The following is an 18,447-nucleotide window of genomic DNA, read 5'->3' as shown; positions in this document are numbered from 1 at the left end:
TTGATTCAAGCATAATATTAAACACACCTGTGTTAATATACTACTAGTGTATGTCATGCTTCATTTTTTACACCAAGGGCAAATTTGTCAGGTACTTTAACTGTTCTGCAAATACCAGCACTCCAAACACTTATGATGAAAGTATCATCTTTTTAGTGTTATATACAGAAAGCGCTGCAAGACTTCATTAAATTGATTTGACTTCTTTCTCTTTGGTATCTGTAGCTGAAGCAGAAACTTGTACCAATGATGACAAAAGGCTTGTCTTGGAGCTTGACTGAGATCATGCTATTATTTACTGGGTTATATATACAGCATTTATTTTGACATCCTTTCCTTAACTATAAGGGCCACTCAATTCCTTTTGCAAGATTTTTGTCCACAGTAAATTATCTGAATACCTGCAACCCATTCCAGTCTTTTCTAGGTCAATAATTTCCAACATATTAAAGTCTATTCCTGTTATGTCATCTAACCTCATCAGATTTACCTTGATTCATAGCTTCTATATTCTAAATTCCAGTGGTATACAATTCTTTCATCAGACTTTCTGTTCATTTCTAAGCATCTCAGCAATCAGATGCTCTCTTGACTTTAATCTACATGCTAACCTCTAGCATTGCTCATATATTTTCTCTGCTGTTGCTGAGTAGTATGATGTGGGCACCATCAGACCTGATGGTCTCACCCTGTGGTGTCATTTCATCATCTCTCTGGTTGCTTTTCTCCATAGAGCTTGATTTAGGAAATTAAAAAAAAAAGAGTGGATTTCCATTACCTTCTCTAGCGGACTGCATTTAGTCTCATTTCTACACCATGACCTGCCTGGCTTGGATGGTCCTACACAGTGCAGACCACAGCTTTAGTAGGGTATACAGGTTTACCATAACAAGCTAAAAACCCAGAAAGGGTCATGCACTACAGAAGGACAACTTATCATGTTCTGTTCCATATTTCCATCACTTTAAAAAGGACTCAATATACAACTACAATAACACGTGCACTGGATGCATCTTATTCATAGGACACTCAAAAACCACACAATTATTCCCTTTATCATTGCATCAAATTCTTCTTTCTTCATGTCCCAGTACTAATAACTTTAGTATGGCATCTTTTATCCATTCTGGATGTCCCATTACCACTCTTCATATCAAATCTTAAAGTAATCCAATCTTAATTGTATCCCTTTACTTGAATTTTAGTACATTCTTCCAACTTTTGTATAAATTCAATATCATTGTTCAGGCAGATATGCTGACATACTTCCCTAAGGTAACACAATGCTAAAAAAAAAAAAAAAAAAAAAACAGTCTCATTACTCCTGCAACTCCCTCCTGTATGCCAGATCTTCCTTACTATCTATTCTTCAAGTTTGATTTATCACCCAAATTTATGGTTTCTGTTTTTGTATAACTTCAACCATCTAATACTGCTTTAATCCAATAACCCATCAAAATATCCTCCAGGAACACTAGTAAAATAAAACACTCAGACATCATGAAATGTTATTTTTATCAAAGAACTCCAGCCAATATAATGATTTCCATGCAAGTCCACAACCTTCTTCTACTTCCATTCCAAATCTTACCAAGTCAATCCCATCAGAATAAGAAGTGAGACATAGACCTTAAAGATCAGTTTACTACTCAGACCACCAATGTCATGTTATCACTTTAAGTTTATGTAGCCCTCCTTCTTCATCTTTGAATATAATGCTGCACAAATAACAAAACAGCCACATCATTATTGTCCAAACACTCCTTACCATACTGTTTTATAATATTGTCATTCCCTGTTCATTTATCACATGGCAAACCAGACCTTCTTGTGCAAGTATACAGAGAAAATTTCCATTTATTAAACGCAACGATCTCATAAAACAGGAAGATAACTACATTATTTAAGACGAGCCAATTAAACACTCAACTCTATGAGGTATAATTTTACTACTGATGTCTTTTAATCATATAGAGAAAACAGTGTACTCTGTGTGGAAGATTTTCAGTCCATATATCTGTAGTTAATCACTGTATATTAATCAGATCAGACAATAGTAGTAGTAGAACTAGCAAACACACTCATCTTAAGTAAAAAAAATATATATAATAATAAAAAATATATAATTGTACAGAGTTGCTAAATATTCGAAAGTAATCCAAGCAAGGCAGGCAGTCTGTTTCCAGTCGAAAATATTTTAAGTACATAGACAAGCGATTCAAGTAAAACATAGAGTAATAGTTTCCTCACAAGCTTTATATATATATATATATATATATATATATATATATATATATATACATACAATTTTTATCAGGCAAGGGAGTGGTTTATTGTGCTGTAAAACAAAGTGTTACTGGTACACATGTTAAATTCACATCCCTTCCCCCATCAGTGTGACATTCGAGGTGGTCCTGCCCTACTTAGTAGCTGTCATAATAATATAACCCTTATGTACTTTAAATACAATTTATAATGATGTGGTACCTCTTATTTAAGTTTGTGATTTTATCCAAGACAATTAAGGATATCCACACCTCCAGTCTAGTTGCTCAGCATAATGCATCTAAGGTTATCCAAGTATAATTAACTCTGAGCAAAACTGCACTCCAAATTGTAGCTTGCTACAGATCTCCCACCATGCCCCAGGATTCCCACTCCTCTTTTCTTGATGTACTGGAAAATATTAGGGTTCAACCAAATGGGTGACTTCAACTACCCCCACCATTAACTCGGAAAACTACTCATGTACCAACTCCTTAGCTCAACGCTTTCTGGAATTCATAAACTCCAATGCCCTGGATCAACTTATCCACACCCCCATCAGAGGCAACAATATCCTAGACCTAGTTATTACCAACATGAGTAACCGGTGTTCCACACCTTAAGTTAACTCCTCGTTGGTCCGATTTGACCATATGCTAATCACCCTTGATAACCACATCCCCCCCCCCCCAATTAAGGAAACCACAGTAAAAAATTTCTCCAAAACCAACTTCATGCTTAAGACAGAAGTGGTGAACTTCATGACACCCATGCAGATGGACAATACAGTTACAACTGCTAAATCCTACACAAATGCACTCTATAAGCACTTACACGAGTGCATGGATCGTGCTATCCCAAACAGAACCAAGACGCTATCCTCCAAAAAAAAGGAAGCCAATCTGGTGGTCCCCTGCCATAAACAAACTGTACAACAGAAGGAAGAAACTGTTGCAAAAGAGAGTATAATCTCATGAGTGGAGGAGCTCCCTGGTCAGCCTCAGTAAGAAGATGAGATCCCTTATAAGATCCTCCAAAGCTGGTTACAAAAACAAAATCACCACTAATTCCAAGGACAACCACAAAGCATTCTATAGCTATGTCAAGAATCTCAAAGGCAACACCCAGATCTGCTCTGAGTTACAGCACAAAGGCAAGAACATTACAGAACAAACTGATATTGCCAACATCCTGGCAGATAGGTTCAGTGCTAACTTTACCCCCCCCCTCACCCCCTAAAGGGCCTGTATCTATAAGGAAGAATGCAGAGTCCCTGTAATCACAACTACGCAGGTAAAACTGCACTCTCTAAAGCCAAAAACACAGCATCCATGGGAATGGACAACATCCCAGGCTGCGTTTTACACAAACTTCAGAACGAACTGGCTCCCCACTTAAGCACCATATTCAATAATAGCCTTGTATCAGGCTTTGTGCCCACTGTATGACGCACAGCAATAGTTATCCCACTCCACAAAGGGGGAGCCACCACTGATCTCGAGAACTATCGACCTATTAGCCTGACGAGCCTGGTCTGTAAGGCCATGGAACGTATCATCATGGAACTCATAAACAAAGACATTGGTAATCTCCAAACTCTGGATCCCACCCAGTTCGGGTTTGTGAAAGGCAGATCATGCCTACTGAATCTGATAGACTTCTTTGAGGCAGTCACCAAAGCCATAGATGAGGGTAAGGTGGTTCACACAGCCTATCTTGACCTCGCCAAGGCTCGACACCATCCTCCATTCTGGAATTATAGCTAAACTCACTAAACTAGGTGTAAATCCCTATGTCACAAGATGGGTTGCCAACTGGATCACTGACAGATGAGGTCACAGTAGATATAATCAAGATGCTGAGTGAGACTGGGAAGAAATGGCTCCTACGGGTACTCATAGCAATATGGAGAGAAAGGCATATGGCAGATGACTGCAGAATAAGAATACTAGAGCCAGTGTACATGAACAAAAAGGACATCCACAACTGTGGGAGTACAGAGATATCAAACACCTATCACCCTGCATGAAAGTACTGAGAAAGGTGACTGACAGATGAATAGAAAAGGTAGTAGAAAGTGAGATGGGAGATGAGCAGTTTGGATTTAAAATCAGAATGCAGCACAACTAACCTGATGTTTGCCATGAGACAGTTGAAAAGAAACTTGAGATAAGGAGACACCAACTGGGCAGTCCTAGACGTGGAGAAAGCATATTGCAAGGTCGCAAGAACGATGATTTGGGCAGTCCTGTGGTAGTTTGAAATCTGAGAATAATTGGTAGAATTAGTGCAGGCTATGTACAAGGACCCAATGACTGAGCTAGTGTGTTCAGGCTCACAGAGGGGTTCGCCATTGGGAATGTGCATCAGGATTCAGTTCTAAGTCCATTGCTGTTCGTACTGGTTATGGACTACATTAGGAAACAGACTAGAGAGGACAGATCAACAAAAATGCTGTATGTAGATGATGTGGCATTACAAGGCAGAATCTGAACAAGAACTTTACCACAGGATAGAGGAATGAAATGCAAAACTGAAGGCACATGGGATGAAACTGACTACAGATAAAACAGTTGTAATGGCAGCAAATGGGGAAATTAGAAGAAGCTGATAATTGAGAAAAAAGAGAAAATAGTGGAACAGGTCAACAGCTTCAAGTATTTGGGAGGGGAGGCTGAGGAGAAAGGAGGTCTGAATGAGGTGATCAAAGCAATGTACAGAACATTGGGGTAGTGAATGACAAAGAGGCTGAAAATGAAGGTGTACAAAACAGCAGTACAACCAGTACTACTGTATGGTACAGAAATCTGGGCAGTAAAGGCAAAGTAGTTGAAGATGTTAGGAGGTGATGGAGATAAAGATCATGAGATAGGTGGTAGGATGCACACTGTGGGATCACTGAAGAAATAAGGACATCAGTGCAGAAGCCAACTTAGCTCCAATTCCAGAGAAGGCCAAAGAGAACAGACTACAGTGGTTCAGGCATATGTGCAGAAAATTAGAAGAAAATCTGGTGAAGATGATTTGGGACAGAGTGGAAGAAGGAGAGATGAAACTAGGGTGCCAAGCAAAGAGGTGGATGGACTGTGTGAAAGTCAGGCATGATTATGAAAGATAGGAGAGAGAGATGGAGAGTTGACAACACCCAGACCTCATGTACAAAATAGGGAAAAAAAGGGGCTGGAGGTGGTGGTGGTGATGATGATGATTATGACCCTCCTCCTCTTACCATGTGTATTAAATTTGTACACATAACATATGGTGATAATATAAGTGTGCAGTATTCCAGCTGGCAATAGCCGCAATTCACACAGAAATCTAATACCGTTGAAGTTTTCTAGATATGAATTACAGACCTTTGAGAGTCAACAGGTGAGTTATAATCTTGCTATTCCATAATATCTATAAAAAATATGATAAATCAGTACTTAATTGTTTGGACCAAACTGGACCTACTTCCAAAATGGAAGCAAAAGCATGATCTTGTTACAAGTCATACCAAATCCCAATTTTGAATTCTGATACATAGATCCCAATTCTGAATTTTCAGCATTGCCTACTTTTACATTCTTAACTGTCTAGACATTTAACTAGAATCTTTTTCAGTATTATTTAGTTGTTCAAACAGCTAACAGCATAAAGATTTTAGAGGACAGTAAAAGCTTTGGCATACATTTTTAATGAAAGAAGCAAGACATCCTTTTTTCATGTGTGTAGGTCCTTCATTCACCCTCCTCAATATTGTCACTTGTTTGAAGGAACTCTGCAGAATGGTCACAGAGTTGTGGTATCTGGGCCTGTTTTTCAAACTTAAAAAGGCACTGACATATTACTTAAGTAAAATGTTTCGGGATGGAACTGAATTTGCAATTTCTGCTCTTCAGTCTTTGGCTTTCTCTGCCCTCAAAATAGATTTGTTCAACTCATTACAATGCCCTGCCTGTTCAGTTTTACTCACCATTTCATAGTACTGCCCATCAAGACCCCTGCGAGGGAATGTGTCTGATGAAGTCCTTCTCATTCCAAGAGTTCTGTTAAAAGCAAGAAAAAAAAGTCACACTGCTCCTAGTAGCTCCACCTTAGTTATGAATTTTGTTTTTCTTTTGTTATAAAGTCTTGTTTGGTGCTTATACATGGAGCAACCTGGCTGGTGTTACATTTCCTCTTTCCTTCACACCCATCCTCTATCTTAGTTGCTGACATTGTATTGAACACATTTTTATTTTTGATGGTGCACATTAATCATGAGAATACAAAACTCCAAACCTAATTCATTGAAATGGAAGAGGTTTTCAGCTTAGTGTTATCACAGTTGAGTTCTTCAAGTGGACTGCCTTCTGTTTTAGATTTCTGTACTTATCCTCTCAGCTGAGGTTCATTTTAGTTTTCTATAAGGAATCACTGCTCTGCCTTTCTCAATGTGCCTTCACTGAAGCCTTCATTGGCACAGAGGCCAATGGTAAATCTTTGTCCAGAAAGCTTTTTACATTTAAAATCTCCTGGAAAGACCTCTTCACTTGTGGACTTGTATTTTGTATCTGAACAATTGTTTAAGCCACTTCACTAAATCATGTATGTTTCTTAGAATACAGTTTTCTTTCTGATATTCACTTTGGCTAAGATAGTGCCCCAAGATGCAAAGACTGATATGTTCTCCCTCTTATAATTTTTCCATAATCACAGGATGGTTCTTATCAAGCTATCAATCTTTTAAAATAAAAAGTATAGATGAGCAGGTGACTGCATTATGAGATTCAATCATCACTGCTTTATACTTGACCTCAAAACTGAGGGGAAAAAATGCTACATTTGATCAATCTGAAGAGACTGTAGGTCTATGCTGCTAGAACCAAAGATATGAGGAAAATGTATTAACTTGATACTCTGTTCAGAATAAGTTATGGTAGCCTGCCATTTCCAAGTGTACTAAATTAGTTACAACTGACAAAGCTTTTGAGTATTCTGTTCCACTTCATTCCATTCAAATTCAGCAGCTTCATATCTCTTCCTTATAGGGCTGTCATCAGGGGAAATTTAAGAAGCAGTCCTGGCACCATGGAGTAGATGGTTTGGTCCTGAGAATATCTCAGATAAGCAGGCATCAATTAGTGAGCTATGCACTGAAGGGGATGGGAGGACAGTGACACTGGATTGCTTATTTGGGGGGTGGGGTGAAGCATGGTGAGGTTTTCTGCCACAACAGCTTCATTTGGGGGACAGCCTGAGATTGCAGCACTTAGGATAATGGGGTGCATGAATCTACAAAGGAGTGGACTTACTCTAGCTGGAACTCTGTTACGTTAAAGTATACACTTGTAATGGACTAGCACAATATGCCAAATGGGGTAATGTGTGCAGCATTCAAAAAAAAAAAAAAAAAAAAAGACGACACTCGCTGGATGATGACCATGATCTCTGACTCTCATCTCCCACCTTTCAGTCTCTCGGGATGATAGAGGGCAAGGGAATAAATCAGCCAAAATGGGGGTATAGGGACCAAAAAGCCACTAAGGAAAAAAAAATCAAATCTATGAAACAGTGACAGGGCCATCCATTCATGTTTAAACTGAATATTATAGGATGGACAGGCTATAAAGGGGTTTTGCTATAGCAGTTCTTCAAATAAATTTAGATAGGCCACGTACAGTGACAAACACATAGCATGGTATTCTGCAAAATAATGCCAAGTGCAGAGCAAGAAATGAAGGGAATAATATAGTGCAGTTGTGTGAGGCACTTATTGCAGCACTAGCTACCTCCCAAATCTAAGTCTCCTCAATCATCTTAGTGTAAGTAAAAAATATTTAATAACTACACAAAAATTGCCTTTGAAATTACATAAAGGATCAGTGCAGCAGTAATCAAATCTGTTCATAACGTACAAATTACTACACCTGCAAAGTAGAGGGCAAGCTGGGCTGAACACCTCACACTCTTAGTGCTTGCTTTATTATTCTGAATCTTACTTCACTACAACTCAAAAAAAGGCAATAAGAAAAAACATTAGAAAAAGTGCTTATTCTTTCCCTGAGATGCTGCAGTCTCACAGACAGCAAAACAATTACATATACAGCAAACACACCACCATAATTTGTAGTCAGCAAGAAAACATGAGGAAACAGCACACAATTAAGCTATTGCAAAATAAAAACAAGCAATGGACATTCAAGTACAGGAAGGAAAACCCTTTCTCCCTCTATTTCCCTGCTGTGTTGCTGTCTTTATGGTGGCTTGACAATATTTCTTGGTAAAACCCTTGCTAAATTACTGTAAGTTTTTAAACCATGCTGTAGCAGAGCCATTACTTGTTTATCTAATGCTTGATGCTGTCCCCAAACTGGTGCCCTTCAAAAAAAATCCACTCTGTTCATTTGGTGTTCCTGTATTAAATTCTCCTCAATATGGCACTCCTTTACTAAGGTGCAAGGTCCATTCTCCCGTACTTTTAAGATGAGGAGTAAAAAATAAAAACCTGCTTTAAACTGCAACAAACCACTTGCTAGAAATGCAAATGTGCATTGTAGCAAGTGATTTGGGTACTTCTGTATTATCACAACCAGATTTCTAACCTGGTATAATTCATAATGTTATCGCTGTTTGAAAACATTTTCTATCATTTAAACTTACTAAGACTGAAATCAACACGTAATTTCTGTCCAGTATACTATTACATAGCTTTACTTCAGGAAAAACAAGCAAGTTGTCCCTGTACTTCTGGGAGTGAATACGCTGAGTTACATTGTATTATTGCGACCAGGTTGCGATCAAGTCACTCATGAAATATTCATTATGCCATTCACATGGTGACAAAATTATTTAATGTTATTGTGTCCATTTCTAAGTGTATAAGTATTTAAAATGTACCCATATTTTTAAGGCTGTTGTCATTTTAGGTTTTCGCCAGATTTGTTGTACTAAGATGTTGACAGGGATGTTTGTCATTGTTACTTAATTCCCAAAGCTTCCCTTCAGTTACGGCAGAAAGGTAATGTAAAAGGTATAACTGGTAATGTCCGTTTTTATTGTTACATGTACTGATCATATTACCGCAATCAGACATTAAACGGGCTCTTGTAGATAACTGCTGCTTCTCTTCCCACTGCAACTGATTGCTCCACTGTACATAATTCCCACTTCTGTCTCACTGCCATTGCACCTATACATACCTGCCAACTGTCCACATTTTCACACAATGTCCAGGTTTTTGCCACATACCTTGGTGTAGCCCTCATAAAATGTGACTTTCTAGAAAATCAGCAGGATGATCTGAGGACTGAAGTCAGTAACTAATGACATACATTTTACATTAACGCTGTTATCTGTAGCAGCAGCCAAGTTCATTTTACTTTTCATTGTGTGAATGCTAAAGGACACTACACAGGAAGAGGAATTTTGCTGTTATTCCTGCTCCTGTTTCAGAACCAATGTGATACAATACTAAATTGGTGTTTACACAGCCCTTTTCACTTTCAGATAAACCCGTTCCGCAATAACATTATGAATTATACCAGGTTAGAAATCTGGTTGCGATGATAGGCAAGTACCATGAGATTTGCTACAGTTATAGTCCAACCACTCACAGTACTTTCAATCATTTCTGAATATCTGAATACTGGTACTACAATAAGTCCCATCAGCAACTGCTGATTGAGCCCTATAGCACCTTGTACCTGGGGTGGCTGCCTGCTTCACCCTACTCTATGTTTCAGACTTGTAGAATGGAGTGTGTTTGTGATATTATGGAATGCCAATTCTGCCTGGATTTTGTGTATATCAAGGGTCAAAAGATGAAACATTGCTGTGGTAGCAGTTATGGCACCTGCATATAGGGGAGATCAATTAACAGTTGTCTACATCTGAAGCAGTAATCTTTCTGGCTATGGGTACAACAGGTAGTAGCAAAGACTAACCTGTCTATACATGCTACTTTATTGTGTGGTTTAAAAGGAAATCTTGATGTTATTTATACAGGAACCTTGTCACTAAAAAACAAAATAGATGACCCTGCCCCAAAGCATTAGATCTATAGCATCCTGGGTTCATGACTGACAGCTTATTGATGTAGAGGGGAAAGGGTTCCACCACAGCCACACATTAAGTCAAACATGCTTAAGGAAAGTGACTCAAACAGATGTACTTTTTCCAAGACTGAAATAAAAATAAAACATTAGTCCATTGCTAGTGAGAACAGAACATACAAACAAATTCACTTCTAAAAGACTTTGGCAGCACTGCTGAGTTAATGAAGACTAACTTGAAAAAAAAAAGTGTCTGTTTGGAGTTAGCAATAATGAGTAACTGAATACAATCTGGTGGTCATAAATACCACTATAGCCAACAAAGCTGTTTACTGCTGTGGAAGCGCCAGTCACTGAGTGTTAGAATTTCAAAAGTTAGGACTACTGAAAAAAAGAAAGAAATATCACTACTTTCCAAACCTATGTAGTATTAAGAACTTTAACAAATATTGTGCTCAATGAAAATAGTGTTTTGTTTTGTTTTCAAAAAACTGTAATTAGCAAGGTGCTGTTTCAGAGTATGGACAAAGAAAACAAAACCATGAGATGGTTCAAAAACATATTTTAAGCATGGAAAAAAAAACACTAAAGCTTTCCGGGTTTTTGTTCTTTTTACTTTGTTTTTAATAGCTATTTGCATTTAAAAATAGTTAATACTCTGCATATAAAAATTTATGCACACATACACATCTCATTTCATCTGCAACAGATTATATTGTCTCTACTGTCAAAAGGCAAATTTCTATTACTGTAGATAATTTACATAGTTCTTGTGCATTCTCACAAATCAAGCCCCATGAAATGCAAACTTGTGGGTATTTTGTAAAAAGGCTTGCTTTTCCACAAGTTTTCTAAATAGCCCATTGGGATTAACAAGCAAGTCTTCATGTTTTCCACATTCAACTATCATGCCTTGGTCAAGGACAGCAACAGCATCTGCATTCTGGATGGTAGACAGGCGATGGGCTATTATCAGTACTGTTCTCCCCTCCATTAGGCGATCCAGAGCTTCTTGTACCAGATACTCATTTTCGGCATCCAAAGCACTGAGTAAGAAAAAAATACAAAATCAATAATATAGACAATAATACAACAAAGTTGAAAACAGCATACGTATGGTTTGCACCTGCTGCTCACCCAAAAATTAACAGCTTTTTAGAAACACACACAAATTTTATAAAGCTTCACATCAGAAGCATAGCATAAAGGTTCTTACTGCATTAGCTTATCAACAAAAGGACCCACCTATGGTTGTGTTCATCTTCTCTGCTAATTAGAATTCAGCATCTTTTTCTTGTAAGTTGCTGTACCTTGGGACAGGCATACACCTGCCATGCCATATGTGCACTCATTCCATGTGCCTGCCAATATGCCATCTAAATACTAGACAGCATCAACTGATATGGTTAAGAATGTACTTATTAATTTTTAATATCAAGGAATTTCCTTGATGGATCATATGGTTAGGTTGATTCCCAAACAGTAAGTCACTAAGGTGGAAGGAGCTGAAAGTCAACATTAGAAGACAGCTCAGAAATCTAAATCCTAGAAACATTCTTGCCAAAAGAAGCCTAATTCCCAGAGTCTCAGTTGTGAGTATTTTGCTTGAAGAGGTACCACCAACCTAACAGTCAGAGCACCTGCACCTGAAACATAAATCCTGGTGCCAGCTAATCCAGACAGGAGCAGGCTTTGACAGCAGCAAAATCAGTAGGTAGAACTGCTCAATAATGGATGAAAACACAAATGTCAAATTGCTAAGAAGCAACTATAAGGCAACTGTGAGCCCTTCATTCCCTAACTACAGACTCTAGGAACCAGAACAGATGCTCTATCTCCAGAATGGCAAGGGTTATCTCTCTTCTATGTCTCACTTATTGCTGGGGCGAAACCAATGAAAGAACTGGTTCAGAGACAAGCAAGCCCACTTTGTGAAGGGATGTGGAACTGGGGTGGAGGAAAATTACTCCAGAAAAGGGTTGAAGAAAGTCTCCACACTTGTCTGCTTGAGTCTCCAGGATCCATCACAGAGAGGAAGAGACACTAAAAAGGATATTTACCCAAAGATGAATTCCTATACCACTGAACCGGCAGGCCCCCAAGGATGGCTAGGCAACTCCATCAACCATGAAAGATGAATTCCAGCTCCCCTAGTGGTAGGAGTTCTACAATTGAGGATGGAAAAGCAGTATTCCTAAAGGAGTGACTTGACCAGTAAGAGGAAGGGCTGAGTCTTGCATGATACCTGTAAACAATGGTCAGAAGACTGCTCAGAAAACTCCACGGGAAAAATAAGGCCACAGCACAAAAGCATCTGAATAAGGTAACTTTGGCAAAATAAGAACCGATTTCTTCTTATAGGCCTGAGTGGACATTTTCTTAGCAGCATCAAGCTCCCAGCTAAGAATACAGACAGAAAAAAAAAAACAGCAAGGCCAGGAGAATTAAATTCTAGTAAGTTCTTGGCCAGGCCCTCAGATGGAGCTGGGCATTAACTAAGTCACCTGGGGTACATCTCTAGTTAAGACTGAAGGAGAACCTGCACTGCCAAAACTCCTGGTATAAAGGTGTTGGATTTGATGGGGATTTCAGCTTAGGCGCTACGATAACTATCATGACCAAAACAGGCATAACGTGGTGTTCTATACTAACCTATGAAGCGGTACTTATACTTACTTAGCATTATTTTGACAAACAGGAGGTCAAGTGTAGACAGACAGAGAATCAGTGATGAGGTGATAATATCCTTGACAAACACAGATTCTCCCCACACACACAACTGCCAGTAAGTTTCAAGATATGATGGTCACTAAACCCAGGCATACAGAAAGACTTCTTTAATTATTTTAAATTCATGTCTCCGTAACTAAATTAAGCTCCAATGTGGCACAGAAGTAAACCCTCTTGTCACACACATTCAAAGCTCTAGACTCCCTTTTAGGCTTCGTACACATGAAGCTAGAAAAGCATTAAAGGCTAATTTTCCTTTCTGCCCCTATTAATCTGACCATCCATTACTAATATCTCAACTCATTCTAAAATGTATACAAAATTCAAACTGTAACTGAAAATTTCTGTTTTTCATTTCTAGTTGATACCAAGGAATGTTATTGTTAATTTACTTCACAAGGCTATGTAGTTACCATTAGGGGGTACAAGCTACACTCCTGTTAGCCTTGTTGACCTTTAAAATGATCAGCTTGGATTGCTACTCTTCACTAGCCAGGATCTTATTTATTAAATGGGTAATCCCAATGGATAAAAGTTTCCCCTCCAGTGTCGAATGAAAAACACTGTTTAGTTAAGTGACTTGCTCAGGTTCAACGTAGTAGGAACATGCAGGGTGAAGGAATTTACAGGAAGCAGTTTAGTAAGAAGTCATGGCCTTAACCCTCTATGCTAACAGCTATATTAACAGAAACTGCAGCTGCTTAATGAGATCTCAGGAACAAAGCATCCTAACCTTTACAAAGGCCTTCTTTTGGCCTCACTGCAGAGTTCTCTGAAGCTGCTCCATCTTGCTGAATTCTTTTTGCAAAAGAAACCAGAACCAAGCAGAACTTTCTGGGTTTTCAAATTAAACTTAAATAACACTTAACACTCAATATGCAAGATGTAGATGCCACAGAGATTTGAATTAATTAAATCCTTGGAAACCTTACACCCTTTACTTGCACACTGAAGGCTCTAAATTATACAATCAATGGCTTGAACACAGACTCTTCAGTTCTCATTACACTGTATATGTACATTACATTGATTGATATAGGATCATAGCAGATTACTAGGCTAATGGCCTTGGGGCCCTCCCAAGCCTAGCCAAGAGTTTACCTCCAAAAAGAAACCTCAGCCAGCATCTGTCGCCCCTGTCAATGAGGGACACAGGTGGAACTCCTGGGACAAATTTGTGGTTTCCCATCCACTCATCATGGCTGTGCTTGAAGAGGTCAGCGAGGTGCTCTGCTCGACATGTATGGGAAGTCTATTCCAGAGAAGGGGCAGCCTCTGGGAGACAAAACTGTCTCTACAGCAGGTTTTGTTGATGTCATATATTAGATTCAGCCCTTTTGAGCGGGTAATGCATGAGGAGTTAGACTTAGGGATATGAAGCATCTCTAGTACGGCAGGGTCCAAGATTGCCTTGTAGATGAGACACACATTACCCTTAAGCAATCACATACCAAACAGGGCATTATACTCAATTATTGGTCTAATGAGGGAGGAGTTTAGAGATGCAATAACCTCCTTTTTTCAGGATGCAATCCCTTTACTTGTGAGATGAACCAAATAAAAGGCTTTTCTAACCACTGACGCTACATGATGGTCGAATGTGAGGTTATCTACCCAAGTGCCCAGGTTTCTCACCACAGGTTGGGTGCATAGGAGGTTCCCACTGATGAAGTAATCAGTAGGGGCCATGTTTTTGATGAATAGCATGATGATACATTTTCTTTGGTTTAGCTTCAGGTCATGATTTTGGCACCAGTCATTAGTTGCTGCAAGACCCTCTTGCAGTATGTTACCATAATTTGGGGAGTCAATGACAGCACCTAACTTACAGTCATTTGCAAGCCTGGTCAGTCACAGGTCTTTTGTTTTTGCCTGGACCTCTGAGAAGTAGATGCCAAACACTAGGGGTCCCAGGATAAATCCTTGGGGAACTCCACTAGTGACAGGTCTGCTATCGGAGGTGGATGTGCCTATTTTGACTTTGAGGGTCCTATTGGTGAGCTAGTTGGCCACCCACCTGATGTGATAGGGATTTACACACCAAGTTGTGTTAGTTTTTTGATGATGCCAGAGTGGGGGATTGTGTCAAAGTCCTTTGCCAAGTCAAGGTAAGCTGAATGCACTGAGTTTCCCTCATTCAGGGCCTTGGTGACAGTCTCAAAGAAGTCAACCAGGTTCAACAGACAAAATCTGCCCTTGACAAATCTGAACTGGGTGGGGTCAGGTGCTTGGAGATTGCCTATGTCCTTGTTTATGAGATCCATAGTAATATGCTCCATGGCTTTACAGATCAGACTTGTCAAGCTAATAGGTTCATAGAGTCATAGGTAGGTAACTAGGCTATTGGTCCTAGGGACTACATAAGCCTAGCCAAAAAGGTACCCTGGCTTTCGCCACCCAAGAAAATTATTTTCCTGTGCCCCTGTCGAGCAGAGCCACAGAAGTGATCCGCGGGGTGAATTTCCTATTTTCTATCCAATCATCAAGATTTTTCTTGAATAGTGCTAATGATGAGCTTTGTACGATATAGCTAGGTAGTTTGTTTCAGAGCATGTGAAGTCTTTGGGACAGGAATCTATCCCTCCAGCATGTTCTATTTATTGTCGTGACAAGGTTTAGGTCTCTAGAGCGTGTAGCTCAGAGGGATTGGGATTTCTTTAAATGGAGCATGTCTAACAGCTCTGGGTTTGACATAGCTTTGTACAGACTCTAAGAGTAGGTGATATGTGATGGAGTAAAGCTTGAGTTTTTTGAGACGGTCTGCATAGAGCATCAATTTGAGGCTGGTAATCCTCTTTGTGAGGTACTTCTGTGGCCTTTCCAGTTGTTGTAGATGTCTTGTGAGGTACATACCAAAAGGGGCGTTTCTAATGAGTGATGAGTAGAGGGGAGCAATGACCTATTTTTTCCTGGATGAGAAACCTTTTGTGATGAGGTGTGCCACGTAGAAGGATTTCCTGACTACTGTGGCAATGTGATTATCAAAGGAGAGACTACTGTCCACCTATGCCCCAAGGTCTCTTATCATACTTTCAGTGTTAAGTAGACTACCGCCTATGTGGTAGTTCATGGGTACAGAGTTTTTACCAAAGGGGATGACAATGCACTTTTTGGCACTGTGCTTGAGGCCATGGCTTTGACACCATGGCATCTGTCTCAATGAGGCCCTTTTGTAGGATGTCCACATCGTTAGGAGTTTCGATTATGGCTCATAGTTTGCAATAATCTGTGAACTTCATTAGCCAAGGACCTTCTGTGTTAGCCTGTACTTCAGAGAAGTACATACCAAACAAGAGAGGACGCAGGACTGAACCCTGTGGTACTCCACTTGTCACTGGTCTGAAGTCAGATTTGGAGTCTGCTACTTTCACAGTGTGGGTTCCGTCAGTGAGCCAGTTGGCAACCCATCTTGTGACATACGGATTTATACCTAGTTTAGTGAGTTTATCTATAATTCCAGAGTGGGGGATGGTGTCGAAAGCCTTGGCGAGATCTAGATAGCCTGTGTAAACCACCTTACCATTGTCTACGGCTTTGGTGACTACTTCAAAGTCGTCTATCAGGTTTAGGAGACATGATCTGCCTTTTACAAACCCGAACTGGGTGGGGTCCGGAGTTTGGAGATTACCAATGTCTTTCTTTATAAGTTCCATGATGATATGTTCCATGGCCTTGCAGACCAGGCTCGTCAGGCTAATGGGGTGGTAGTTCCCAGGGTCCGTGGTGGCTCCCCCTTTGTGGAGTGGGATAACTGTTGCGTGCGCCATTCAGTGGGCACAAAGCCTAAGGTGAGGCTATGACTGAGCATGGTACTTAGGTGGGGTGCCAGTTCATTCTGTAGTTCATGTAGAATGCAGCCCTGGGATGTTGTCAGGTCCCATGGATGCTGTGTTCTTCGCTTTGGAGAGTGTGGTTTTTACCTGTGCAGCCATGATTACAGGAACTTTGCATTCTTCCGGTATAGAGATGGGCCCTTTAGGGGTGAGAGGGAGGTAAAGTTAGCACTGAACCTATCTGCCAGGATGTTGGCAATATCAGTTGGTTCTGTATATTTAGTGCCATTGTGTTGTAACTCAGAGCAGATCTAAGTGTTGCCATTGAGATTCTTGACATAGCTATAGAATGTTTTGTGGTTGTCTTTAGAATCAGTGGCGATTTTGTTTTCGTAACTAGCTTTGGAGAATTTTATGAGGGATCTCAGCTTCTCACTGAGGCTAACCAGACAGTTCCTCCAATCGTGGGATTTTACTCTTTTTTGCAACAGTTTCTTTCTTCTGTTGTAGAGTTTGTTTATGGCAGGTGACCACCAGATTGGCTTCTTTTTTTGGAGGATAGCATCTTGGTTCTGTTAAGGATAGCATGATCCATGCACTCGTGTAACTGCTTATAAAGTGCATTTGTGTAGGATTCAACAGTCGTACCTCTATTGTCCATCTGCATGGGTGTCGTGAAGTTTGTCACGTCTGTCTTAAGAAGCGTGAAGTTGGCTTTGGAGAAATTTTTACTGTGGTTTCCCTAATGGGGGGTGGGGGTGGGATGTGGATGTCTAGGGTGATTGTGGTTGGATCTGACAAACGAGGAATTGACCTCTGGTGTGGAACACCGGTCATCCATGTTGGTAATGACCAGGTCTAGAATATTGCTGCCCCTGGTGGGGGTGTGGATAAGGTGATCCAAGGCATTGGAATTTATGAATGCCAGAAAATGTTGAGCAAGGGAGTTGGTACATGAGTAGTTTTCCCAGTTAATGGTGGGGTAGTTGAAATTGCCCATTATTAGGGTGTTAGGTTGTACCCTAATATTTTCTACATCATCAAGAAATGAGGAGTGGGAATCCTGGGGCATGGTGGGGGATTGGTAGTGAGCTACAATTTGGATTGCGGTCTTGCCCAGAGTCAGTTGCACTTGGATAATCTCGGATGCATTATGCAACTAGCCTGGAGGTGTGGATATCCTTAATGAATATGGACATGCCTCCGCCTTTAGTGTTTCAGTCCAGGTTAGGTGGCCGAAAGGTGTGGTATGAATTATAGCCTAGTAATGCAGGGGTGCTCTCTGCAGTCTTGAACCAGGTCTCTGCCACTGCACAGATGTCGATGTTCTCCATTTTAAGGAGTGCCTCCAGTGAGTGCATTTTGAGGTTTAGACTTCTAGCATTGAGTAGCCTTTACCCTCAGATTTTGCTTGCTTGTACCCGTTACGATGGTGAATTTGGGGCAATAGTTTCCAGGGTCAGTAGTGGCACTACCTTTGTGCAAGGGGATGACAATGGCAGTTCTCCACTCTGCTGGAATGAAGCCCGTACTAAGGCGGTCACTGAATAGGGTGCTCAATGGTGAAGCCAATTCTTGCTGGAGATGGTGCTGAATACAGCCTGGATTACTATTGGGTCCCATGGAAGCTGTGCTCTTTCCCGTGGATAGGGCCTTTAGCA

At 40.2% G+C, this 18,447-nt stretch overlaps 1 protein-coding gene across 1 annotated transcript in view; it reads right to left on the bottom strand.

The window, feature by feature from the left end:
* Positions 1–10,882: 10,882 nt before the first annotated feature.
* Positions 10,883–18,447, bottom strand: part of ABCB10 (ATP binding cassette subfamily B member 10) — a 690,016-nt gene continuing 682,451 nt past the window's right edge. Inside the window, exon 12 of the mRNA XM_044076125.1 lies at positions 10,883–11,329. Within this exon, the coding sequence (XP_043932060.1) occupies positions 11,071–11,329 (259 nt within the window). The 3' untranslated portion in view covers positions 10,883–11,070. The remainder of the gene's footprint in view (positions 11,330–18,447) is intronic.

The sequence above is a fragment of the Protopterus annectens genome, chromosome 1.part1 (assembly GCF_019279795.1).
Source record: "Protopterus annectens isolate FY-2018-M chromosome 1.part1, PAN1.0, whole genome shotgun sequence".
NCBI lineage: Eukaryota > Metazoa > Chordata > Ceratodontiformes > Protopteridae > Protopterus > Protopterus annectens.
Note: the sequence above shows the minus strand (reverse complement) of the source record. Positions and strands in the feature narration are given on the sequence as shown.